This window comes from Bos mutus, chromosome 22, assembly GCF_027580195.1.
Source record: "Bos mutus isolate GX-2022 chromosome 22, NWIPB_WYAK_1.1, whole genome shotgun sequence".
NCBI lineage: Eukaryota > Metazoa > Chordata > Mammalia > Artiodactyla > Bovidae > Bos > Bos mutus.
The window spans coordinates 27598856-27625785 of record NC_091638.1 but is presented as its reverse complement, the minus strand read 5'-3'; the positions used below and the strand labels follow the sequence as shown (position 1 = coordinate 27625785).

The window sequence follows — 26930 nt, the reverse complement described above, 5'->3', positions numbered from 1 at the left end:
TTCCAAACCCAAAGAAAGGCAATGCCAAAGAATAATCAAACTATGCACAATTGCACTCATCTCACACACTAACAAAGTAATGCTCAAAATTCTCCAAGCCAGGCTTCAACAGTATGTAAACTGTGAACTCCCAGATGTTTAAGCTGGATTTAGAAAAGGCAAAAGAACCAGAAATCAAATTGCCAACATCTGTTGGGACATTGAAAAACCAATAGAGTTCCAGAAAAACATCTATTTCTGCTTTAATGACTATGCCAAAGCCTTTGACTGTGTGGACCACAACAAACTGTGGAAAATTCTTAAAAGTGATGGGAGTACCAGACTATCTTATCTGCCTCCTGAGAAACCTGGATGCAGGTCAAGAAGCAACAGTTAGAACTGGGCATGGGAAAACAGACTGGTTCCAAATTTGAAAGGAGTGTGTCAAGGCTGTATATTGTCACCCTGCTTATTTAACTTAAATGCAGAGTACATCATGAGAAATGTTGGACTGGATGAAGCACAAGCTAGAATGAAGATTGTCAATAACTTCAGACATGCAGATGACACCACCCTATGGCAGAAAGTGAAGAAGAACTAAAGAGCCTCTTGATGAAAGTGAAAGAGGAGAGTGAAAAATTTGGCTTAAAAGTCAACATTCAGAAAACTAAGATCATGGCATCTGGTCCCATCACTTCTTTGCAAATAAATGGGGAAACAGTGGAGACATTGACAGACTGGGCTCGAAAATCACTGCAGATGGTGACTGCAGCCATGAAATTAAAAGACACTTGCTCCTTGGAAGAAAAGTTATGACCAACCTAGACAGCATATTAAAAAGTAGAGACATTACTTTGGCAACAAGGGTCTATCTAGTCAAAATTATGGTTTTTCCAGTAGTCATGTATGGATATGAGAGCTGGACTACAAAGAAAGCTGAGCACCAAAGAATTGATACTTTCAAACTGTGGTGTTGGAGAAGACTCTTGAGAGTCCCTTGTACTGCAAAGAGATCCAACCAGTCCATCCTAAAGGAAATCAGTCCTGAATATTCATTGGAAGGGTTGATGTTGAAGCTGAAATTCCAGTACTTTGGCCACAGCCACCTGATGCAAAGAACTGACTCATTTGAAAAGACTCTGATGCTGGGAAAGATTGAAGGAAGGAGGAGAAAGGGATGACAAAGGATGAGATGGTTGGATGGTATCACCAACTCAATGGACATGAGTTTGAGTAAACCCAAAAGTAAGCTTTTGAGTATAAGTTTGGTGATAGACAGAGAGGCCTGGCATGCTGCAGTCCATGGGGAAACAACGAGTTGGACACGACTGAGCAACTGAACTGAACTGATCCTTTACAGGATTTAGATATCAGCTTCTTTTATCCTAACTATTGCGAGAGTGACATATAGAAGATAAAAGCTTGGTCAAAGACTCTTCAGACATATATTTAATTGTATCTAATATCCAAGTTACCTTTGAGGTATCAGCTTCTATTTCAACATCAAGCTCATATTAACGACCTGGGGATTTTTTTTTTTTTCTGGTCAGGGTAGTGTTCATGGAGTATCTTACTGGAAGCTGGTGATCTCAAGATCCCAAGTGTCTGTTCCCAGAGTGATTGTTTCCTCAATGCTTCCTAAACTTCAGCCATTAGAAGGACACCTCTGCATTTTTGGTAAGCCACATCTCAGGACAAAATGCTCTATTATTTACTTAATTTTTTCTTAAACTATTTAACTTTCTTAAACTTAAATTATATAGAAGTCAACACAGAAATATGTGTACTTTTATCTAACATGGAACACTGCTGACCAAAATAATAGTTAACTGATAAAATGAAAAGTGTAGAAATAGAAAATAATGCAAACAGACATGGTCCACAATAATGTAAATGGACACTAGCTGTACATTTTCAAAGTCTCTGAGAATGTGACCTTTGCTCTTTTAATTAAAAAGGCAGATTAACAAGAATTGGAAAATCATTTGTGACCAACCTAACATCATACTGAATTACTCTCATTGATTTAACCTAAATGATTGAAACAAAATTGAAAACAGCATGGATCTTACTCTGCTTTGTTGTCTATGGTACCTTATCTTTGCTTTGCAAAACACTTGGCTACTCAGATCATTAAGCCAGTAGTTCTCAACACTGGCTGTACAATAAATTCACCTGGACAGTCTTTATAAACATACCAGAACTCATGAAGCTACATCTCAGAACAGTTAAATTAGGATGGATAAGAAATGGAGAGCTTTTAGCTAATTCTAATGATCAGCTAGTATCAAAACTCGTTAAACTCCTGAGATTTTATATTCTTCATCTTCACTCCTCCTGGAACGAAAAGGCTCAAGACAGTCACCAACATCTTCTCCCTAGGTTTAAAGCTCCACAGTCAATAAATGCAAAAAATAATCATCAAGTTAGGTTGTTTAGTGCTGGATTTATAAGCAGAGGAAAGTATCCCGGTACATATTTTCATTCTGGAGGATGGGTGAGAAAGTAATATTTGTGAAACAGGAACTATAGGTCAAGCACAAGGCTCATTTCCTTGACATTAGTTGCACTGACGTACCTGTAGTCATTTTAAAAACAATAGTCATTGAAATAATTCAACACAGTGATAGGTTTCTACAGAAACTGTTAGTCAATGTGAATCACCCTAAGATTACTCTGAACTGATGTGACAATTCTGACAAAGAATGAAGGTGTTTCAAGTCATAATATCTAAGAGCATATCTTGAGTGGCAATCACATCTCACAGATCAAATGTCTTTTTTCTTTTTGTTGTTTTTACCCTGATACAAGAGGTTTAAAATATACTGGGAGTAGATCTGTCCTTTGTAGAATTATAAAGTAGCACATAAAAAAATGAAATCCACTGATACAAAGGTACAAAAAGCCACTGTTTCATGGAAACTTGAGCAAGCAATTTGTGCCAAATGTCTTGCGTTGACTTCCTAGTTCCAATTAATTTTGGTGTGTAATAAATTACTCCCAAAATTTAGTGGCTTAAAAAAATGATGATCATTCACACCACTCAACAATGTGTAATCTGAGCAGAGATCATCAGCTCATCTCAGTTGTAAACCTTATCAGCTGGGGCAGCTTGAATGGGGACAGTACCAGCTTACATGACTGTTGAGTGGTGTTGGCTAGTGAGTGGAAGCACAGCCCTGCTCTTAAGGTAGACCTCTCTGTCTACCTGTTTGTACTTCCTCATATTATGCTGGCTGGATTCCAAGCAAAACTGTACCAATACAACAAGGTGGAAGTGCATGCATTTTTATGAGCTAGCCTCAGCAATCACAGAGCTTCACTTTTCTTTATCAGTTTATCATATTTTCTTTATCAGTTAAGTTTTCTTTATCAGTTTATCATATTTTCTTTATCAGTTAAGGCAGTGACAAAGGTCTACCTGGGTTTAAGCAGAGACGCATTCATTTCACCACTTGATGAGAAACAGTGTCAAAGTCATAGTGAAAGAAGAGCAAGTTGGGCAAAGTGTGCTTGTGTAGCCATTTTTGGAAAACACCATGAGCCACGTCCCTTCAGATCCATTCTGTAGCTGCCATACTGCCTCTTTTGAGGGTAGGTGACCTACAAAGACTATACAAAATGGTCCTCTTACTTTCTGTCTTTTCCTCGGCTTCCTCCCATCAGCAGTTCTGAGAGAGGGAGAATGGTGAGTTTATAGTTTTTGTTCAAAATTCATCCTTGCAGGGTTGTTTTAAGCTGACTGTGCCAAGAAACCAAAATAGATGTGAAAAACTCCAACAACCCTGAGCTAGATGTCCTTGCATGTCAGTAGCCTGTGTGATAAGCCAGAGAAAAGATACCCACAGTCAGAGAGAATAAAATCATACTCTCTCCTAGGAGAGTTGTTCACAAAGTGATCATGCTAGCTTTATTACGACTTCAGACCAAAATATTCCAACAGTTTTCCTGATACTCCAGAAATATAGATTTTTAAAATCTCAAAGTGAAAGAAAGAAAAGTGAAAGTGAAGTTGCTCAGTCGTGTCTGGCTCTTTGCAACCCCATGGACTGTAGTCTGCCATGCTCCTCCATCCATAGGATTTTCCAGGCAAGAGTACTGGAGTGGGTTGTCATTTCCTTCTCCAAAATCTCAAAGTCTTATTTAAAAATATAACAAAAAAGATGAGAGACTGAGAGAGTCAATTCCTAGGCAGGTTGATAAGAAGTCCAGGGTCCCCAAGGAGGTCTCAAGAAGGAGGAAAGGACAAATGTCTTTTTTTTTTCTCTACATTCCTTAGTCTTAGTCACATAAAATGTTTTAAAATGTTATATAAATTAGTCACATAAAATGTTTTCCATAACTGATGATTACGCAACAAACAACTCTGTTTAAACTTTGTACTAAGGATTATATAATATATCTTGCTTGAGGACAGTTTCTCCTTCTTGAAAACCTGACTAATCCTGTTATCTTAAAATGTATATTATGGGAGTGGGTCTAGTAAGATCTTTACAACCTTGAGACATTCTTTTGATCTACTGTAATAACCAATTAAAAAGCATATAACTCCCTTACTAACACTAGCGAGGGGGGCACTCTCCATCCCCCTTTTGATGTCTATGTCAGAAGCTTTCTCTGCCCCTTTTCTTACTTTAATAAAACTCTGCTACACAAAAGCTCTTGCGTGATCCCAAAGCTAAATCTTCTTCTTCTTTGGAGATCATGAATCCAACATCATTCACTGTAAGCTATCAAAGACAGAAGGTTGGACGTCAAATATTATCATTAGACTATTTTTCTAGTAAAAAGCATCATCTAAAATTTTCAAGTCAGTATTAATAAATGGTTTTCAAAATTAGAGTATTTACTGTAATAAAAAATGGCTGAAATTCCTGGGTTTTGTGTCTAAAATTTTCAATTGCCCAAAATGAGCCATTTATTCTTCACTTTCTTTTTCATGTCCAGATCAACTATATGGTATAATTAAATATTATGTCTTGTAAAGTAGAGTAATTTTCTTTCTGAAATTGAGACATAAAAATCAAGCCACTATGGACAATTACAACTCAATAATAAAAAGTCAAATAACCTAATTAAAAAACAGGACAATCACCCTGACTTCTGATTTTCAACTGGCATATAAACAGTTTAGCAGTCATCACTCTGTTCTGACAACAAGTAAGAAGCTAAGCAACTCCTGTTAAATCTGACAGAGAAGTGAGGTCAAGAATAAAACCACTACCTCTAAAATGGAGAGACAATAGGCAAATACAGAGAACCACAACTTTCCGGAGCAGAAATCCAACAGCAGAATTTTCCCTGGAAGCCAGTACTGGAGTAGAAAAATCTGAACTGTGATTGATGAATTTCTGGAGGGTCAGCAGAACAAGTCTAAGAGCTAACACTCCTGGGAACCCAGGACATAGGTGGTTCCCCACATTTTTCTGAGTTTTACCTCCAGGAACTCAACTGGATCATCATAGTGAATAATGATTGAAGATCTTCTCATACTTCTGGGAGGGGGAGGTAAAATGAACCATTCTGCAACAAGCCACAGCACTATATTCTTCTTAAAAAACAAATTTTGCCTTCAGAAGAAACTATTTTACCAGAGCCTAACCTGCTGGGGTTTTGTAATAGCCTAGTAAATCTTGTCCATGGGGTCGCATAGCATCACACATGACAGGAACACAGCACCACCACCTCTTTCTAAGAAAAATACCCAAATATAGCTTTCCACACGGGGGAAAAGAAACACACAGCTCCAGTCCCTCAGCCATCCTATCTCACCAAATGGGTGAGGAGGAGACAAAGAACTGGTGAAGTTGATAATTCAGGAGGACAGGTTCACCAAAACAATGGGACCAAGACACATAACTAGAGAATACTCCCTCTCACTCCCATACTTTCCCACTATATTTGTAAAGCCCTATTCACTGCACTTCTTTTAGCCAGTACATCATTCATGGGTTTCAAGAGAAAACTTACACAGCATGTTAAAATGCAAACCACAACAGTATTAAGAGGTTGAATACACATCGGAACAGGCATCAGACATGGCATGAGTTATCAGACCAGAAATTTTAAAGAACTATGATTAATATGCTAAGGTATTTAATGGAAAAAAAATAGGTAGTATGCAAAAAATGGATAATGTAAGCAGAGGAATGGAGATTCTAAAAAAAAAAAAAACACACAAAAAAACTAAAAAAGAAATATGTGAGTTGAAGGGCAAGTTCCTATCATCTATAGGAAGCAGTATAAGACAAGGCACCTGTTTTCTTAAGGATCTGTAGAGAAGAAAGTCTCCTTAAAAAATTTTAAATTTAAAATTAAAAATTTAATTTTAGTTTTAATTAAGAAAATTTAATTTAATTTAATTTAAATAAATTAATTTAATTTTTAATTAAGAAAAATTCTTAAATCTCCTTAAAAATTCTTAAAAAAGAAAGCCAGTGATCAAAAATACTGTAAAGAGATAAGTAATGACTTTGATGGGCTCATTAGTAGACTAAACATGGTTGAGAAAACAATCTCTAAGCTTGAGGATAAAGTGTGTATGTGTGTGACAATCAAATGTTCCAAAACTTAAAAGATGAAACAACTGAAAATAAAGAAGAAAATACTTAAGAACTGTATAATGGTGGTAACAGAAGGAGAAGAAAGAAAAAAAGGAACAGAAATAACATGTGAAGCAGTGGTGATGAAGAATTTCCCAGATTTATATCTGAAATCAAACCACAGGTCTCTCTCCAGAGAGTACGAAAGTGATAAAGGCCAGAAACACAGGCCTAAATAAGAAAAGAAGAACATCAGAAAATAAATAAGTAAAATATTCCTAATTGATCTCATAGTTTTTTTCAAAATAACAATTCACTGCTAGGAGGAAAGTGAAACTAAACATATTCTTGCCATTATGTAGGACCATAGGAAAAACAAGAGAATTCCAGAAAAAACATCTGCTTCATTGACTATGCTAAAACCCTGGACTGTGTGGATCACAACAAACTATGGGAAATTTTTCAAGAGATAGAAATACCATACCACCATACCTGCTTCCTAAGAAATCTGTATGCACGTCAAGAAGCAACAGTTAGAACTTGACATGGAACAATGGACTGGTTCAAATTGGGAAAGGAGTACCTCAGGCTGTATATTATCACCCTGCTTATTTAACTTATATAAAGAGTACATCAGGCAAAATTCCAGGCTGGATGAAGCACAAGCTGGAATCAAGATTGCCAGGAGGAAATATCAATAACCTCAGATATGCAGATGACACCATGCTTATGACAGAAATCAAAGAGGAATTTTTCATCAGCCAAAGACCTCTTGATGAAAGTGAAAGAGGAGAGTGAAAAAGCTGGCTTAAAACTCAACATTTAAAAAACCAAGATCACGGCATCAGGTCTCAGCACTTCATGGGAAATAAATGGGGGAAAAGTGGAAACAGTGACAGATTTATATCCCTGGGCTCCAAAATCACTGTGAATGGTGACTGCAGCCATGAAATTAAAAGATGCTTACTCCTTGGAAGGAAAGTTATGACCAACTTAGCATATTCAAAAGCAGAGACATTACTTTGCTGATAAAGGTCTGTCTAGTCAAAGCTATGGTTTTCCCAGTAGTCATGTATAGGTGTGAGAGTTGGACCATAAAGAAGGCTGAGTGCTGAAGCATTGATGCTTTTGAATTGTGGTGCTGGAAGACTCTTGAGATTTCCCTGGAGATCTCCCCTGGAGATCAACCAGTCAATCCTAAAGGAAATCAACCCTAAATATTCACTGGGAGGACTGATGCTGAAGCTGAAGCTCCAATACTTTGGCCACTTGATGCAAAGAGCCAACTCTTTGGAAAAGACCCTTATGCTGGGAAATATTGAGGGCAAGAAGAGAAAGGGACAACAAAGGAGGAGATGGTTGGGTGGCATCATCGACTCAATGGATATGAGTTTGAGCAAGCTTCGTGAGATAGTGAAGGACAGTGAAGCCTGGCCTGCTGCAGTCCGTGGGGTTGCAAAGAGTTGGACACGACGGAGTGACTGAACAACAACAACAACAACAAAAAGGACCTAGAAATCTTACTCTTTGATGTTTAACCAGATTGAAAACTTATGTCCATACAAAACCTGCACACAGCTTTATTCATAATTTCAAAAACTTGGAAGTGACCAAGCAGGCCTTCAGGAGGTGAGTGGTACACTATTATATCCAGTACAAAAAAAAAGAAAAGAAAACCACTTCTTAAGCCACTAAAAGATAGGGAGGAAATAAAAATGTACAGTACTAAGTGAAGTAAGTCAATCCAAAATGGCTATATACCACGTGATTCCAACTACAGGACATTCTGGAAAAAGGCAAAACTATGGAGATAGTAAGGAAAAGGCAATGGCACCCCACTCCAGTACTCTTGCCTGGCAAGTCCCATGGACGGAGGAGCCTGGTGGCTGCAATCCATGGGGTCACGAAGAGTCGGACACGACTGAACAACTTCCCTTTCACTTTTCACTTTCATGCATTGGAGAAGGAAATGGCAACCCACTCCAGTGTTCTTGCCTGGAGAATCCCATGGACAGTGGAGTCTGGTGGGCTGCCGTCTATGGGGTTGCACACAGTCGGACACGACTGAAGTGACTTAGCAGCAGCAGCAGCAGCATGGAGATAGTAAAGATTATAGGATGCCAAGGGTTTTTAGGACACTCTAAAGTTGATGATGATGATAGATGTAGATCTCTTTGAACATACCAAAGCTGTTTAATGGTACACTTTAAATAGTTGAATTATGAGAATTATTTCCTAAAAAAGCTTTTAAAATAATAAGTCATCAGGAATAAAAGATAATGCTGTGATTAGCAGATACCATTTACCTCCTCATTTGGTTTGACTGATTTGTTCATTTATTGGATTTGTTAGTTTTAAGCCTATTTTTGACATTTTTCAGAATGTATTCATGAACCTTTGGCTCACCCCAAAAATAAAACCAAAATTACAAACTGCTAGTTTGTTCCTCCACCTCCAGAGATGAGATATTTTAAATTTGCAAATCATAGATACAAGCAAACACCTGTTATTTACAATGGTGGATCTGAAAGAATTATAAGCAATACTGAATGAATTATTACTGACTCAGAACTTCCTTTGGAGATTTTTTAAAAGTATCTGTACATAGCTGCATTTAGATTTTCATGTGCTGGGATATATACAAACATATTTATAGATACACAAACATACACATTAGTATCTCTTTGGTGGTAGCTTATGGTTTTCAACTGGCTAACTGGAGGATGGGTCCCGTGGTGGAATCTCAGTATGTCCTAAGATCAACAGTAAACAATAGATACCCCCACCCCTAAGAAAAATTCAATTCCTAAAAATTGGAGTGGTGACATTTTATAGAAGTTATGTGGGGAACAATATGAAATTAACAGCAAAATCTCCCTGAAATATTCTGTAAATATCTGCATATCTCCCAAAGTTCCTCTCCCATAGCATTAGCCTAACTTCTCCAAATTTTCTAATGTTACTCTCCATGAATACTAGTTTTAAAATCTTCATATTCCTTTTCAAATTGCTACAGTTTGAATTTTCCATTCAATCCAAGAAAAGTTATGAGAACTATTAGGAAAAGAACAATACAGATTTTTTTGACTACATGAAAATGAAAAGTTTTATTCTGAGTGATATAATAATAGACAAGTTTAACACAAAAGTGGCATACTAAAAGAAGACATTTCCAGTGAATCACACTAAGATAAGATATAATTAAGAGTCTGACTATATAAAGACCTACTGTAAACCTGTAAAACAAAAGACCTGACTTCTAATGGAAGAAATGAACGGAGGATACAAATCTGCAAGGTATGGAAGAGGAACAGGAAATGGCCAGTACATACTGTGAATTTGTGTGTAATATTTCCTGCTATGACCTAAGGAGAACACTGTCTAAAGGACACAAAAAATACGTGAGATTAAAAATCTATTATATGAAAATATCAACATCATTACTTTGTTTCTAGCAGAAATAAAATAGGTCTGATTTAGCTGATGGTTGTCTTGAAGCAACGTGTTCTGCTTTTGCGATCTGGGGAAGTCATTCTCTATTGCTAGATTTAAAATAATTTTTTGAATATTCTTCTGTATAATAATTCAGGCAGCTGGGCTTTTGTAAATTTCTTGAGCTAGAAATTAGGCAAAATTTTTTTGTTTTCTGCAGAAGTTTCATGCATTTCATAAGTCAGTATTAAGCCCCAAATTTTCTTGATTTGGAGGAGTCTGTTATAATTCTGAATCTTCCTTAAGTATCCAAGTTACTAATAAGCAAAATGGAAAGATTCTCAATTTTACTGTTTATTCTGAGAAATGAGAAACTGTTCATAAAGAGATAACACTTCTCAACCATCTGCTTGGGAATTTTTTTATTTAAAAACCTCAAGGGAAAAGATGTGTGGAAACGACTGGGGAAACAGACACCCTCCTGCTCTGCTAAGGAAGCTGTAAATTGTTGCAGTTTTCCTAGAGAATTCTTTAGAAACAGTCCTACCAGTGGTGCTAGTTGTAGTAACCACAACAACAGCAGCAGCAAGAGCTAACACAAGTTGGTCCAAGTGTTTTATGCATACCTTAGAATAAATTACTATTATCATGTTAGGTTTATAGATGAGTAGATAAAAGTTTTATAGATGAGGCAAAGAAAGATAAACAGCAGTTCACAGGAGAATGAAACAGGTTACAAGAGTTGGAATTTTGAGTGCAGATGATTCAGTGATGTAACTATATGTATAATTCCAATCCTATCCAGTAATTCATACCTGAACACATATCCTCCAGAAAACAACCTGGGAATTGCTGACAAAGTGTCATTACTCTTCTTTCAGAATACTCTAAACTTTTCTTTTCTTTACCTCAGAATTGTCCCAAGTGGAATCTGACTGATAGTCATTTTGGAACCATGGAAAAATCTAAGAAAAATGAAAAGCCTTACGATATATGGCTCTTATATTTCATCTAGGAGCACTGATGGTTTTTATTATTCTTTCCCTGTGTTTCTCTACATCCACCCATTCATCCTAAGAAAGTACTGTAGCTGGCTTTATTTAGACCTTCTGCACTTGTGCAAATTATTAACATATATTTTAATCTATCTTTTGAGGGACATTTTTGTATACTTTTCATTGGCTATTGTTGACACATAAATAAGTCTATTGCTTTTTGTGAATTTATTTTGTATCACAGTAGTTGACTGAACTCTGGTTAGTTTTAAAAATTTTTAGAGTTGATACTATTCGGTTTTGAGAAGCCCTAGTAAGTCGGACACGACTGAAGTGGCTTAGCAGCAGCAGCGGCAGCAGTATCATTTTGTTCTCCAATAATGATAATTCTGTCTCCTTATTTCACAAATTAGACATTTATTCTTGTTCATATCAACTGTATTGGCCCAAAACCCTCCAAAGGGATTTAAGGTAATGGTCTATGTGAAAGTCGCTCAGTCACGTCCAACTCTTCACAACCTCATGGACTATACAGTCCATGGAATTCTCTAGACCAGAATACTGGAGTGGGTAGCCTTTCCCTTCTCCGGGGGATCTTCCCAACCCAGGGATCGAACCCAGGTTTCCCGCATTGTGGGCAGATTCTTTACCAGCTGAGTCACAAGGGAAGCCTGAGAATACTTGAGTGGGTAGTCTATCCCTTCTCCAGCAGATGTTCCTGACCCAGGAATCGAACTAGGGTCTCCTGCATTGCAGGCGGATTCTTTACCAACTGAGCTATCAGTGGTATTTTTGAGGTGTGAAGAAGCAATTATTTCTTCCTATATTGGTCATTAATTTTATTGAATGTCTTATAAATGTCCATTGAGGATACAGTGGTCTATTTTATTATATTTATTGATATGAAGCATGCACATTTCTGAAACCATCACTGAGTACTTCAGATTTTATTAGGACTTCCCTGGTAGCTCAGATGGTAAAGCATCTGCCTACAAAGTGGAGACCCAGGTTCAATCCCTGGGTCAGGAAGATCTTCTGGAGAAGGAAATGGCAACCCACTCCAGTACTCTTGCCTAGAAAATCCCATGGACAGAGGAGCCTGGTAGGCTACAGTCCATGGGGTTGCAGAGAGTCGGACATGACTGAGCAACTAAACTTTTCAAATTTTTTTGCTAAAATCTTATTTAGGTTTTCACACTATAATCATGAAATTGATTCAAATTTACTAATTTTTTGTAATCTTGCCAGGTTTTGTCCTCAGGAATATACTAGCCTAACAAAATAAATTAGAAAGATTTAAAACTTTTTATATTTTCAAATAGCTTATATAACAATTTATCTACTGCCAAAGAATTGAAAAAAATTACCAGTAAAACTCTAGTTTTAGAATCCTTTTTTTGTGGGGGCAGGGGGTTACACAGTTTTTTTTATGATTATGGATTTACAAAGGAATTCTTATTAATATTGATCATTTATATTCTTCCCAAAAGTTTATATTTAATTGAGTTTTCATACATATGACTTGAACATGGAATGCTGTTTATTAATTCTTTCTTACCTATCACATTCTCTTTCTCATTTCTAATTTTAGCTGTTTTAACAGCTGTATTCTTCATTAGTATCTTTCAGAGCTCAACCATTGCTCTTGGCCATTCCTCCATCCTTCCATTTCTTCCTCTATCTATCTCCTTTCTATATAATTGTTTTGTTATTTTTATTTTCTAAAATTCACAAAGGTGTGAAAAGGATGAAAAAGAAGGTATATTTTTTAATTTTAGGATCAATGTTTTATATGTATGTTACTTCCATTACGAAATAGTTTTTTTCTAATTTTTGGCAAACTATCTGTTGATGATTAAAAGAGGAATTCTCAGACTACATGATAATTTTGTTTCTCACTTTTCTCTTTGTTCCTGACTTGATACATTTTAATGGCATATTAATTAGACTATTATGATTCATGATTACTATCTTTATGGCAGAGCAAACTTTTTACAAAATAAATTTCCTTTTTTACATTAAAGGTTTGCCTTGAATTACTATTGTTTTTTTTTAATTTTATTTTTTTGTTTTTGTTTTTTTTTTAATTTTATTTTTAAACTTTACAAATTGTATTAGTTTTGCCAAATATCAAAATGAATCCGCCACAGGTATACATGTGTTCCCCATCCTGAACCCTCCTCCCTCCTCCCTCCCCATACCATCCCTCTGGGTCGTCCCAGTGCACCAGCCCCAAGCATCCAGTATCGTGCATCGAACCTGGACTGGCGACTCGTTTCATACATGATATTATACATGTTTCAATGCCATTCTCCCAAATCTTCCCACCCTCTCCCTCTGCAACAGAGTCCATAAGACTGTTCTATACTTCAGTGTCTCTTTTGCTGTCTCGTACACAGGGTTATTGTTGTTTCTGAAATTAACACTTGTTAGCCTTTTTTTTTCTTCTGTTAAATATGACTGATAAGTATTTGCACATCTTTTCACTCATAGTGTTGGTTTTGTTTTAACTCTGGCTGTTTTTATGGATTTTAGCTCAAGTTATAAGTTACTTGGTCTGACTTCTGCTCATCTTCTTATAAATTTAAATCTTGCAGGGTTTCTACTGGGGTGGAGCTTAATAAACACTGTATATAATAAACACATTCCTGGGATACTAATCACACCTTAATAAGGAACTGAGTCTATATGCCTGGGTGGGCAAATGATGAGCTAGTAAAACAAGCTCAACTTCAGCTATTTTGTGCAATTCCCTTTTTCCAACAGGCATTGGAGAATTCTTATTTTTTCATCCCCAAATAGTTTTGTGGGAGGAATTGTGAGGGGCTATTGTACTATGCTCAAGATGAATAAAAATAATTCTTCTGGTGGAATCACCAACTTTTATGGGCTCATTGCTAAATACAGTCTCCTAATGATCTTTCCAAGTCAGTTAATATTTTGAATTTGGACAAGGTATAACATTTATATGACACTCTAAGTGGAAGATGTTTAAAAACACAGTGTATTACCACTGGTACTGTTTGGAATGAGTGCTTTGCCTCGGTTCTGTATTTCAAATGCACATAAAACCTCTTACAGAATTTCGTATCATAAAATAACTGGTATTTTCAAACCCTTAGTCATCATACCCAAATAATTCTATGAAATTAATCAAGTCAAAGTGACCATATTGTGTTATTACACAGAAAGGATTTCTTTCAAAGATACTCTTTCCTGCCATCGAGGGCTGGGAAATACATCAAGACTCAGGCTCACAAGGAGTGGCTGTCACTCGACTGTGATTGTGGCCCGTGGGAGATAAATCACACTGAAGGCAGTCAGTTCAATGAATGGCAGATTGGTTGTCACTGCTAAACCTCTTATTGCTTCCAGTGACTTTTATCCACACACATTCTAATCCATCACAGATCCAATTCCACAAACCGTGTATAAAGCTCTACAGCTTGGCTCTATACATTCCTCATTTCTAAACTATCTGCCCCACATCAGGTTTATCAAATATACAGGGGACTCATGAGATGTTTAGGTTTGAAAGTTTCAAGCTATAGTCAGTCTCCATTATGTAATATATCTAAGTCCAAAAGTTAACTTATCACAGCAAGCCAAATTATTTTTGAACGTTCTTAAAAGCATACTTAAGTTGTCAGGCCCTTTAAATCCTTAGGTACCAGCCAATAATGTTCTTTCATTTCTCCTGTGCTTGGGGCTATTATCCCCTTTTTCTTGTCAGTAGAAGCTTGCTGCTGCTACTGCTGATAAGTCGCTTCAGTCCTGTCCGACTCTGTGTGACCCCATAGACAGCAGCTCACCAGGCTCCCCCGTCCCTGGGATTCTCCAGGCAAGAACACTGGAGTGGGTTTCCATTTCCCTCTCCAATGCAGGAAAGTGAAAAGTGAAAGTGAAGTCGCTCAGTCGTGTCCGACTCTTAGCGACCCCATGGACTGCAGCCTACCAGGCTCCTCTGTCCATGGGATTTTCCAGGCAAGAGTACTGGAGTGGGGTGCCATTGCCTTCTCCACAGTAGAAGCTTAGATATATTTAAAAGCAGAGAAAGAAAGATGCTATACTGGGTACTGGGTGAATGATGCAATTCCTCTTTTTTCTTTCTCCTTTTCTCTTTTTCTTTTATTTCTTTCTTTTTTTTTTTGGAGGGGGAGTGAATGGCATAGAGTTCTGTTGATTAAACATGGGTATGATAGAATGCTACTGTAAACATACTGTTAGGACTGTGTCTCATCCTATTACTGTGCATATATGAAATTTAAGTGTATACACAAACCCACATACATTCTTACCTACATATACACAACTACATATGAAGATATCTAAACAGGCAAAAGGAGAGAGAACAGTATTCTTGGAAGAGGGATCAATGTGTGCAAAATCTTGTGGCGGGAGGGAACATGGCAAATACTAAAAAGTTTTGGGAAAAGCAACCAGAAAATGGGGAACATAAAGGACCCCAGGCAAGGGTATCATCTAGTGAGCAAGAGGATCTAGACCTCACCTGTACCTGAACACAAACTCCCTGCTTCTCTATTTATACCACACGGCGCCTGCAAACAAGATTTGCTTGGCCAACAGTGGACTTAAGTGGAAGCCTTTTACTGTTGACTTAGTTATACAACTTTGATTTGTCGTGTGGAACAAAGCCTGTATTTGACCTATATTTCTCCTTGGTGATGTGTCAATTTGCTTTACACAATTAGCTTAACGAGCTTTTCTGAATGTTATACATTCTGACAGAGCAGAAACCTGAACTGCAGTTGAGACAGGAGGTAAGTAGGCGGGGCACAACAATAAGATTAATGAAGCAGGGGTGCAGCCTTTAGGATGTGATAAAAACTGGATGGAACTGGCTGAATGCAAGGTGGAACGGAGAACAGTCTGGTCACTGACTTTTAGCTCATTGTATCTTCATTACAATACTCAAAACCAGTCTCTTGTGCACCATGAGAATTCCGAGGTGGACCATAAAAGATCAAAAAGTGGGCAGTAGCCCAGTTCCTGGGGATCTGCATCCTTCCCTGGAATAGTTAGAATATTCTTCCGAACCCTTACAGCATGCAATTACTCAGTCCATAAAAACCAACAATCCCATGCCCTGGGGCCCCTCTCACTTTCTGAGGAGGTCCCGTTCTGCCTATGGAATATCTGTCTCTCTAAATAAATTTGCTTTCAATTTACTCTGGCTTGCTCTTGAATTCTTTTCTTCATGAAGCCAATGACCCTCACTTGGTGACCTGTATTGGACATGACAATTTCCTCTCCTCCAACAGTCATCACACTCCTTTGGCATGATGTACAAGTCTATACAACAGATTTAATCTAAATTGTTAGAGGTTGTTTTGAGCTTCTGGGTTTTTCTCGAAAAGTGTGTGCTTTTTATAACAAATGAATACTGAGTACTCAGAGTAGTCTCAAGGACAAGTGGCTGAAATAGTTTAAAGCTGTATGCTTGATTTTCCATTTTTAAAATTCTTTCTCTCTTTTTCTTAAAAAAAAAAAATGGTTCTTAGACTATCCAGCTTTCTAGACTACTTTCCCACTTGGCAACTCCTCCCTCACATTCCATTGCTTTTGAAAACAGGGAATCTATCTATGAACACAATGCGATAAAAGAAAAGCAGACTTTCTAGATATTAACGTGGATGCTGCAATGAACACACAATCAGAGGATAAAGTGTTGTTATGTGACTCCCTTCTCATGCAACAGAAAACCAATTTATTTAATAGCCTGTACTTGAGGGTAATGTCATCTTGTAGGGCTTACCATTTTACATTGATGGGAGAATATTAACTTAACTAATGTGACAAGTCAATAAAAAATTCATAGGCTGTGATCAAGGATGTTAGAAAAAGAACAGAATTGGCAAGTGATAGGGTTAATTCATGAAATTGCATGGTTCAGATACCCGACTCTTGTAGAGAGATGGCTGACTTAATACTTTTTATGTAGAACCTATCAGCAGCACAGCAGCAGTTAAGTAACATTATTATCTTGAATATTCTCAATTCTAAGATCCTCTTAAGAAAGCAGCTGTCTACTTCAGTCTTAGCAAATGTTTCTTTGAGGATGTTTGATGCATATAAAATCAAAATACTTTGAATTTTTAGTATATCAACATATATTTCTTTAGCATTAGCTCAGATGGAGGACATTGTATTGGATAAAATATTATCAACAGTTTAAAATCCAGAGGATAAAAAAAAAAAATCCAGAGGATAAATCACAAATACTGTTATCTACAATATGCAGAAAAGCAAAAGTTTTAAATCAAATTCTTTATGAATTAGAGTAAGAGCTGGGTTACAGGAGAAGCATTTTTCTGATTGGATAAGCAGTTATTGTGAAGGTAACATTCTTGCCTTTTTTTTTTTTTTTCCCTCCCCATTGCCTCCTCTCCAAGAAAATGCAAATGATAAACCCTAAGCATGGAGTAAAGAGCTGGCAGAGGATACTGGCATATGCCTTTTCCTGTTGTGATAGAAGAGATTGGTGATTTTTTAAAAAAGCATTTAAAGCAATAGTGAAAGAAATGGTAATGCTTTGTAGCAACTGATGAAGTTCTTAAAAGCCTTGAATTGGTCAGAATAATTTGGAAAGTTAACTAGAACTTTGAAAACAAAAGCCAGATGACAGAAAATAGAAACAGCATTGAAATTGCACTTAACTGTGGCTAGATATCTAAACATCTTCAATTTCTTGAAGACCATTTGTAGAGGGTCAGTAGGGCTGCTATAACACAGTAACATAAGCTGGGGGGCTTCAAACAACAGAACTTTGTCCTCTTAGAGTTTTGGAGCCAGAAATCTGAAATCAAGATCTCTCTCCAAAATTTCTAGGATAAGACCCTTCCCTGCCTCTTCCAGGTTCTGGCAACTCCAGGCACTCTAGGACTTGTGGAAGCATAACTTCACAGTGCCTGCCTCCATCTTCACAGGGCCATTTTCCTTGTGTCTATGACTTTACAAGGTGATCTTCTCTCTGTGTGTTTGTCTGTGTACAAATTTCCCCTGTCTTATAAGGACAACAGTCATACTGGATTAGGGTCCATCCTATTCTAGTATGACATCACCATAACTTCACTTACTATTTCTGCAACAATCCTTTCCAAATAAGGTCACATTCTGAGGTACTAGTGTAAAGGACAAACTCTTTCTGTGTCACCTTTACGGTCAACTACTCTACACACACTTAGAACACCAAACGTGTGTGTCTTCCATATCAGGCAAATTTCCAACACTAGGTCTGGTAATTCAATGACAGGCAGTCCTATAATTCAATTCTGGTATTAACTGCCTGGAGATAGCATCAGATTGAGTCTCAGATTGCCATTTGTACTCCTCACCAATCACTTATAAACTGATGTTCCCATGACATGCTCCTTGGGCTCAATAATGTGCTAGAATGACTCACAGAGCTCAGGGTAGTACTTATTTATTTTATGATGCTTTAAACATTAATGCCATAAAGGATCATTAAGAATGCACCTAAACATCCAGAGGAAGAGATACAGGGTGAGATCCTGAGGGGTTTCAAGTGAGAGAATTTCTATCCCATGGATGTGGGGTGTGTCACCCACGAAGCATGTAGCTATGTTCACCAACTCAGAAGCTCTCTGTGGTGAAAAGTATTTTACTTTTGGGATGCTTCTGGGAGCATCATCACATAGGCCTGGTCAATCATAAGTTCAATCCCCAACCCTTCCCTCCTTCCTGAAGGATGGGGATGGGGTAGGGAGTGCTGAAATTCCAGGCTTCTAATCATGGCTTGGTCTTTCTCATGACCATCCTGAAGCTATCCAGGAGCCCACAGATTCACTTCATTATGGCAAAAGAGGTTTCATCACCCTGGAAACTCTAAAGATTTTAGAAGCTCTTTGCTAGGAACCAGGGACAGAGACTAATAATTCTATTTCACAGCTAGGCATTAGGATTAGAACAGATCTTTTAAGGGAACACCATTCAGGTGGCTCAACTGTAAGGAATCTGCCGGCCAGTGCAGGAGACACAAGAGACACAGGTTCGACTTTGGGTTGGGAAGATCCCCTGGAGAAGAAAATGACAATCCTCTCCAGGACTTTTGCCAGGAAAATTCCACGGACAGAGGAGCCTGGCAGACTACAGTCCATGGGGTTGCAAAGAGTCAGAAACGACTGAGCATACACACACACATTCAAGTTTTAACACCATCCTTTGAAGTTGCACACAATCCTGACACATTACTAGGCCCATGTATATACATATGTACTTTTAATAAATACTTTCAAATGAATATAGATGAATTAACCATTATACTGTTTTGTCCATAAGGAGAAAACCCAGATTTCATAATGATGCACCACTGACATCTTAGCCAAAATGAGTGAAGATAATCTTGTGTCGATGCAAACTTGCTGGCAAGGAAAGCTGGCCTTGTGATTCTGGATTCACAGACATGTGGCCAGGTATGAGGTTTAACTCTGAGTGGTTCACAACACTGAGTCCCTTCTCAGCAGTTCTCCTCAATGTGTCTATTTTCCCTTGAAATTTATAATTCTTCCTCAAGTAGAACCATCACACATGAGGTGAAAAAATGGACCAGAAGAAAATATATGTGTAATTTGGGGACTCACATATTTAAACTTGGATCTAAGTTCCACCACTAACCAGCTCAGTGACGTTGGACAGATTAATAAGTTTACAAATCCTTGGTTAAAACACCTGCAAAATGACAATTCTTACCACTAACATCCAGCACCACTGCAAGAATTAACTGGGATGAAGAACCTGACCTGATACATTGGAAGCACTTCATAAATGTGAACTTCATTCAATTTCATAACATTTTATGTTGAAAATAAACACTTGCATAAGAACACCTTCCCTTCTGGAAGGGAATACTCATGACAAAAGTATCACAAAGTACTGTTAACACAAATACAAATTTATGTTCATGTTAAAGTAATATTTAACATAAACACAACAAACATTAATTTTAAATAAAATTATAATTTACAGATTGAAGTAAATGTGATCACTTTCTGGTAATTACAATGATAAAGTTAGATCACAGATCACTACAGAATTGAAACCCTAGTTGTCTCAAAGAACAAACATTACTGGCGCAACACATATGTCCCTGATGTTTCTATGGGGATAAAACATCAGAGACGTGTAAAAAGCAGGAGGAAACTGTCACGACTTACCCCACCAACTTTCTCAAAGTGAGATCCGTCTTTCCTAAAATCTGTGAGGGCCCCATTGAAATACCAGGTAAACATGGTAGCTAACAGGGGGTCGTGTTGCACCTGGCAGGGCAAAATGACGCTCTCACCCACGGAGACATCCATGTTGGACGGTGCCAAGGTTATCCTCGTTGGTTCTATTGGGGAAACAATAAAGTGTTCAGCAAAGCTTCAGCATTTTTATTTCAATAAAAGCAATTTTCAGAGGCAGATTGTTAATCTCACTTACAGTATGCATGTTTGTGTAGGTATATATATGTGTATGTGTGTGTGTGTGTGTAAATATACCTCTATATAATGAAAAGTCTTCAGGATTAAAACAGACATTTTGATGAAGATCCATAATATATTTCACTGCACACACAAATTCTTGTTAAAAGAATTAGGATATCTAAACCTATAGGCTATAGAAGTTTAAAAATTAAAGTCACCTGTAAACAAGAGTTATAATACTATTACAAAATCAATTTCATTTTAGTTTTATTGCTTCATGAAATATAAGAGTAGAAATAGAAATCACTGCATTTTCAATGATTGGAAAATATACTACTACCAAGATTTAAATAGACTCAAAACTTTTGAGATACTACAAAAAAAAAAAAAAATGATGTTTAGAATAGGTAGGATACTTAGTTAAAATGCTAATTAATTTGTTTCTTCCTAAATGCAAATATCCACATGCGCATTTCTGTCATCATAGTCCTTCCAACTTTTATGAATTCAAAGTTCTCTGACTCCACTTTTCCATTGCTACTCCCGTTTCTTGTTCCACGTCACAGCAAAAGTCTTCAAAAGAGTCATTTACTATGTTTTCTACAACAGCAATCTCCTGATGCTCCTCCTACCCCACCCGGTAGGACCTCAGCCTTTCTCATCTCGGTTGTTTTGGCTGGTGTTCTTCCTGCTGTTCACCACATACCCTGCAGGAATGCTTCTCTGAGCACTCATATCCAGTCTGCCAGCCATGCCAGTGACTCCACACTCAGAATATATTTAGATTTGAATGCCTTCCGTCCATCAGCTGCTGCCGCCATCTCACTGTGGTCATTATCACTCCCGCCTGGATTACTGCAGTGTCTCCTGGGACTCCTCCCATTTCGGCCCTTGACTCTCCATAGTCTGTTCTCTACTGAGCAGTGAAGAGTAAACCTTTAAATATACACTTTCCATCATTTCATTTCTCTGCTCAAAACTCTGCACCGGTCTCTACTTTTCACTCCAACTAAAACCTTAGTCCAACTAAGTGCTAACAAGGGTTACAGAACCTCTACAGGATTGTCCCTAAGAAACCAACTGAATTCCTTCTTCTCCATGAAATCTTGGTTCACATCTCTCCTTCTCCGATCCCCTGGTTTCATGCTCCAGCTTATGTTTCTCAGACACTCCTCTGGTATTTTCTGCTTGTGTGAATTTTGTTTTCAGTGGATTTCCTTGCTTTATATTCCTTGCAGTATACTTATATACTGCCTATTTTCTTTGTACCTCTGGAAGAAGGTACAGTGCATGTGGGCAGCATCTTTGTCAGTTTGTTTACTGAATAACCCAAGCGTGTTGTTGTGCTGTGTTAGCTGCTCAGTTGTGTCTGACTCTTTGCAACCCCATGGACTGTAGCCTGCCAGGGTCCTCTGTCCATGGAATTCTCTAGGTAAGAATATTGTAGTGGGTTGCCATTGCCTTTTCCAGGGGATCTTTCCCAACACAGGGATTAAAACTGTATCTCTTGAGTCTCCTGCATTGGCAGGCAGATTCTTTACCACTGCACCAGCTGGGAAGGATAACGCAAGCATGGTAGGTACTCAATGTTTTTCTTCGGTGAATAAATGAACAAAAATACAATCACAACTCTAAGTAACTCTGACTGATAGCAAGGATTATTTCAGAGATTTAAACATCTGCAGAAAATATTAAAGATATTGAAAAGGGAAAAAGTGTACAAAAGATTTGACATAATAGAATAGCATAACATAAAAGTATAGGAGCAAAACACGCGACTTGCAGTTCTATTGACCATTACTCCAACTGGTAACTCGTAGATTCCCGGTACACACTGTGATGTCTAAGGAAATATTAAGAACTGTTCTCTGACTGTCACTTGTTAAAGATAGTGAAAGTGTGGAACTGTTAGTCACTTAGTCATCTCCAACTCTTTACAAACCCATGGACTGTAGCTCACCAGGCTCCTCTGTCCATGGAATTCTCCATGCAAGAATATTGGAGTGGGTAGCCATTTCTTTCTCCAAGGGATCTCCCTGACCCATGGATCGAACCGGGGTCTCCCGCATTGCAGGTAGATTCTCTCCCATCTGAGCCAAACACAAGGCCGACCTTTATAGCGCACTGCATATCATGAGAAACATTTTTTCCCTTTGATCTTAGTAAGAAGGCACACAGCATATCCCTATGTAAAGAAGTCTTTAAGAAAGGCACCTACCTGTAACAACCAAGTGTGTTGTGCCATTTGCTTTCCCAAACTGGTTTTCAGCTATGCAGGTATAAATTCCAGCATCAGCTTTAGTTACATTGACAATTTTGAGTCCTCCATCATTTAGGAAAGAAGTTCTAAAGGAAATACAAATGAAACAAATAAATGTCTAGAAGTCACTTTTTTCCCCAAAGTAAACAGAGTTTTTTAACAGAAGTATCACCTTTAGCTACTATATTTAAAGCAAGATAAAGCAGCCCCTTAGCTTTCTTGGGTATTAAAAAAAATTAAAACAAAAGACTGTTCTATACATCAGTGTCTCTTTTGCTGTCTCATATACAGGGTTATAGTTACCATCTTTTTAAATTCCATATATATGCATTAGTATACTGTATTGGTGTTTTTCTTTCTGGCTTACTTCACTCTGTATAATAGGCTCCAGTTTCATCCACCTCATTAGAACTGATTCAAATGTATTCTTTTTAATGGCTGAGTAATACTCCATTGTGTATATGTACCACAGCTTTCTTATCCATTCATCTGCTGATGGACATCTAGGTTGCTTCCATGTCCTGGCTATTATAAACAGTGCTGTGATGAACATTGGGGTACATGTGTCTCTTTAGGGAGGAGGGAGGAGGGTTCAGGATGGGCAACACGTGTATACCTGTGGCGGATTCATGTTGATATATGGCAAAACCAATACAATGTTGTAAAGTTAAAATAAAATAAAATTAAAACAAAATTAAAACAAAATTAACATACACATGCACACAGATGACTAAAAAGAGACATTCTACCAATTTGAGTATTTCTCGATATTTTTACACAAATTTACCTAACAGCAATACCAAATATTTTACCTGATTTCAAGGATGCCTTTATCATATAAGTGTGGTATATTTTCTAAAACTATACGGTGAAGGAGATTACTCAAGGTTTTGCCTTCTCAATTTGGAGAAAACAAAAAGACAGGACACCATTTTCCTTAAGTGTGAAATAGCTTATGAGAAATAAGAAACTCCCTGGCCTTTAGTGATGAACTTGGGAAAGTCATATCTAACCCAGTATAAATCCAAATTTTGCAAAAGAACATGCATATGGTCACTCACGAAATACTGCAGAGAATTGGGACAACGTAAATGAAAATCACATTTGAATTTCTGAGGGTACGCTTAAAGTACTTAAGGCTTTTGCATCTAACTAATTAACTAAGGACACAGAACTGAGTACCTTACATGTGCTAGACACTATCAGAGTCTCTGGGATCACAGAGTGCGCAAGAGAGAAAATTCCTACCTCGTGGAAATAACAGTCTAGTGAGTGGCACATGCAGTAAATGATTAAACAGGTAAATGTGGTAAGTTCAGATTTTTGAGAAGTAATCAAAAAGATTCAGATGGGGTGATACAATAAAGGCAATGGCCACAGGGAATATTTCCATGAGAGAGCGCTTCCGAAAAGCCTCTTAGAAAAGGTGCCATTTGAACTGAGAAAGAAGAATGAGAAAGAGCTGACCTGTCATTAGTCCGATTCATGAATCTTTACTGCCCATCTTGTCTACCCAGAATTATTTTCCTTTTCTTTGAATCCCTAAAATCTTTACTATCTATATTATACATTTAATGCTTTGAATACTTTTTATTGTTTATGGTTCACATCTCTGTTACCTGAGTGTCGTATCCAAATGAGTGGTAAATTTCTTAAAAGATCTGCAACTCCAGCATCAGCAATGCATGATAAGTGTAAATCCTGGGAGAAACAATGCTCCAACTTCTGGGTGACATAGTACAGTAGACAGGAAAGATGCTGAGGACCTTAGACTAGAGTTGGAGGATCTCAATTCAATCTCTAAATACTATCCTATTTGTGGGAAGATATTTAGGTGTGTGTCAAAAAATGTGACTATTAGGACAAGTTTATGTATCACAATACACAAGATACAGATTTCATGCTGTATATGTACATATATATGTGTGTGTATGTATATATGTGTGTGTATATATATAATTTGTATGTATTTTTCATAGCTTATGATTCACCTTCACCTGCAACTTGGTTATATTTTCTTGGTGGGAAGGTTGCAGTGGAATCAGAGCTCACACACAGGGACCTGTTCGTGATTCTGGGTACAGATACCCATGACTGTTAGTTGCTCATATGATTTTTTTTTTTTTTTTGACATGTCCAGGTATATTCCAAATACAAAGGTTTAAAAGCAATGGCTTGGGCAGCTAACCACAGAACACACAGCACTATTTTATCTCAATTTGAAGAACTACAGTGAAGGGTTAAAAATTCTAAGATCCTGTATAAAAAGGCACTATGTCTGATTTCCTTCCAGAGGCCCTGCCCTCTTTGCTGGGTGTGAAATGTAATCTGATCACTTTTTGCAAAGGGATGATAAAAAAAAAAAAAATCTCTTTATACCTTATCATAGAACAGATATTTTCTTAAATAGTGTGCAATAATAACTGAAAGAGAAAAGCCTGCAGGGAGGTACACATGAATGAAAGCTTAAGATACAAAGATTCTTTGGAAAAACATGGGGAGTAAGCTTAGAGAAATAGAAATCTGACCACTAATCCTGCCTTACTCCCTTCTGCCCAATTCTGGCTTAGACCTCCTTCCTGGCATCTTATTACCTGCAGGAAAAAGATGACATCCTAAGCCCTAAATTAGCCATGTGTCCCATCAGGACCCTGCCCCTCTAACTACAAAAGGCCTCAGGAATTCTATGCTTTGCTTTTCTCATCACCCAAGCCTTCTTTTAACTGCTTTTGTGCTTCCTGTCTTGGGGCCTTTATAAAACCTGTTCCCTATGTTTGATAAATGTGTACTCAATAATCAGATTTTGGTCATTTCCCTAAACCGGTTGGATTACATCTTTCTCTACTGATTATACATCATCTGTGCCTTTGTCATAGCAATGGGAAACTGGCCAAATATATACCTGTGTACTTATCTGGCTAATATTTTCCTCCTCTTGTGAGTTTAGAGATGCTAAGGTCTTTTGAAGCACAGAGTGGATAGTATCAGGATTTTTCATCACTAAATTCCTAGAGCCTTGAATTATTTCTGGTATAGAGAGATGCTCAAATATAAAGCTTGCTGAATGAATAAATGATTATGTTCTTTTAGAGAGTCAGTGTAGAGGAGAGGATTAGTGAAGGCAGGATTCAAGGCACTGAGAAGTTTACAAATTACAAGGAAGTAAGTTCAGAGATCAAATTGCCAACATCTGCTGGAAAATGGAAAAAGGAAGAGAGTTCCAGAAAAGCATCTATTTCTGCTTTATTGACTATGCCAAAGCCTTTGACTGTGTGGATCACAATAAACTGTTGAAAATTCTGAGATGGGAATACCAGACCACCTGACATGCCTCTTGAGAAACCTGTATGCATGCCAGGAAGCAACAGTTAGAACTGGACATGGAACAACAGACTGGTTCCAAATAGGAAAAGGAGTTTGTCAAGGCTGTATATTGTCACCCTGCTTATTTAACTTGTATGCAGAGTACATCATGAGAAACGCTGGGCTGGAGGAAGCATAAGCTGGAATCAAGACAGCCAGGAGAAATATCAATAACCTCAGATATGCAGATGACACCACCCTTATGGCAGAAAGTGAAGAGGAACTCAAAAGCCTCTTGATGAAAGTGAAAGAGGAGAGTGAAAAAGTTGGCTTAAAGCTCAACATTCAGAAAATGAAGATCATGGCATCTGGTCCCAACACTTCATGAGAAATAGAGGGGGAAACAGTGGAAACAGTGTCAGACTTTATTTTTGGGGGCTCCAAAATCACTGCAGATGGTGACTGCAGCCATGAAATTAAAAGACGCTTACTCCTTGGAAGGAAAGTTATGACCAACCTAGATAGCATATTCAAAAGCAGAGACATTACTTTGCCAACAAAGGTCCATCTAGTCAAGGGTATGGTTTTTCCTGTGGTCATGTATGGATGTGAGAGTTGGACTGTGAAGAAGGCTGAGCGCCAAAGAATTGATGCTTTTGAACTGTGGTGTTGGAGAAGACTCTTGAGAGTCCCTTGGACCGCAAGGAGATCCAACAAGTCCATTCTGAAGGAGATCAGCCCTGGGATTTCTTTGGAAGGACTGATGCTAAAGCTGAAACTCCAGTCCTTTGGCCACCTCATGTGAAGAGTTGACTCATTGGAAAAGACTCTGATGCTGGGAGGGATTGGGGGCAGGAGGAGAAGGGGACGACGGAGGATGAGATGTCTGGATGGCATCACCGACTTGATGGACATGAGTTTGGGTGAACTCTTGGAGTTGGTGATGGACAGGGAGGCCTGGCGTGCTGCGATT

The 26930-nt window shown here is 37.8% G+C and overlaps 1 protein-coding gene across 5 annotated transcripts in view; it reads right to left on the bottom strand.

Annotated features, from left to right (window-relative positions):
- CNTN3 (contactin 3) overlaps positions 1–26930 on the bottom strand; it is a 579340-nt gene that overhangs the window by 53390 nt on the left and 499020 nt on the right. For all 5 annotated transcript variants that reach the window (XM_070359490.1, XM_070359491.1, XM_070359489.1 and 2 more), the window contains 2 exons: positions 22613–22740; positions 20143–20318 (listed from right to left, as the gene is read on the bottom strand). In XM_070359490.1, the coding sequence (XP_070215591.1) occupies positions 20143–20318; positions 22613–22740 (304 nt within the window). The remainder of the gene's footprint in view (positions 1–20142; positions 20319–22612; positions 22741–26930) is intronic.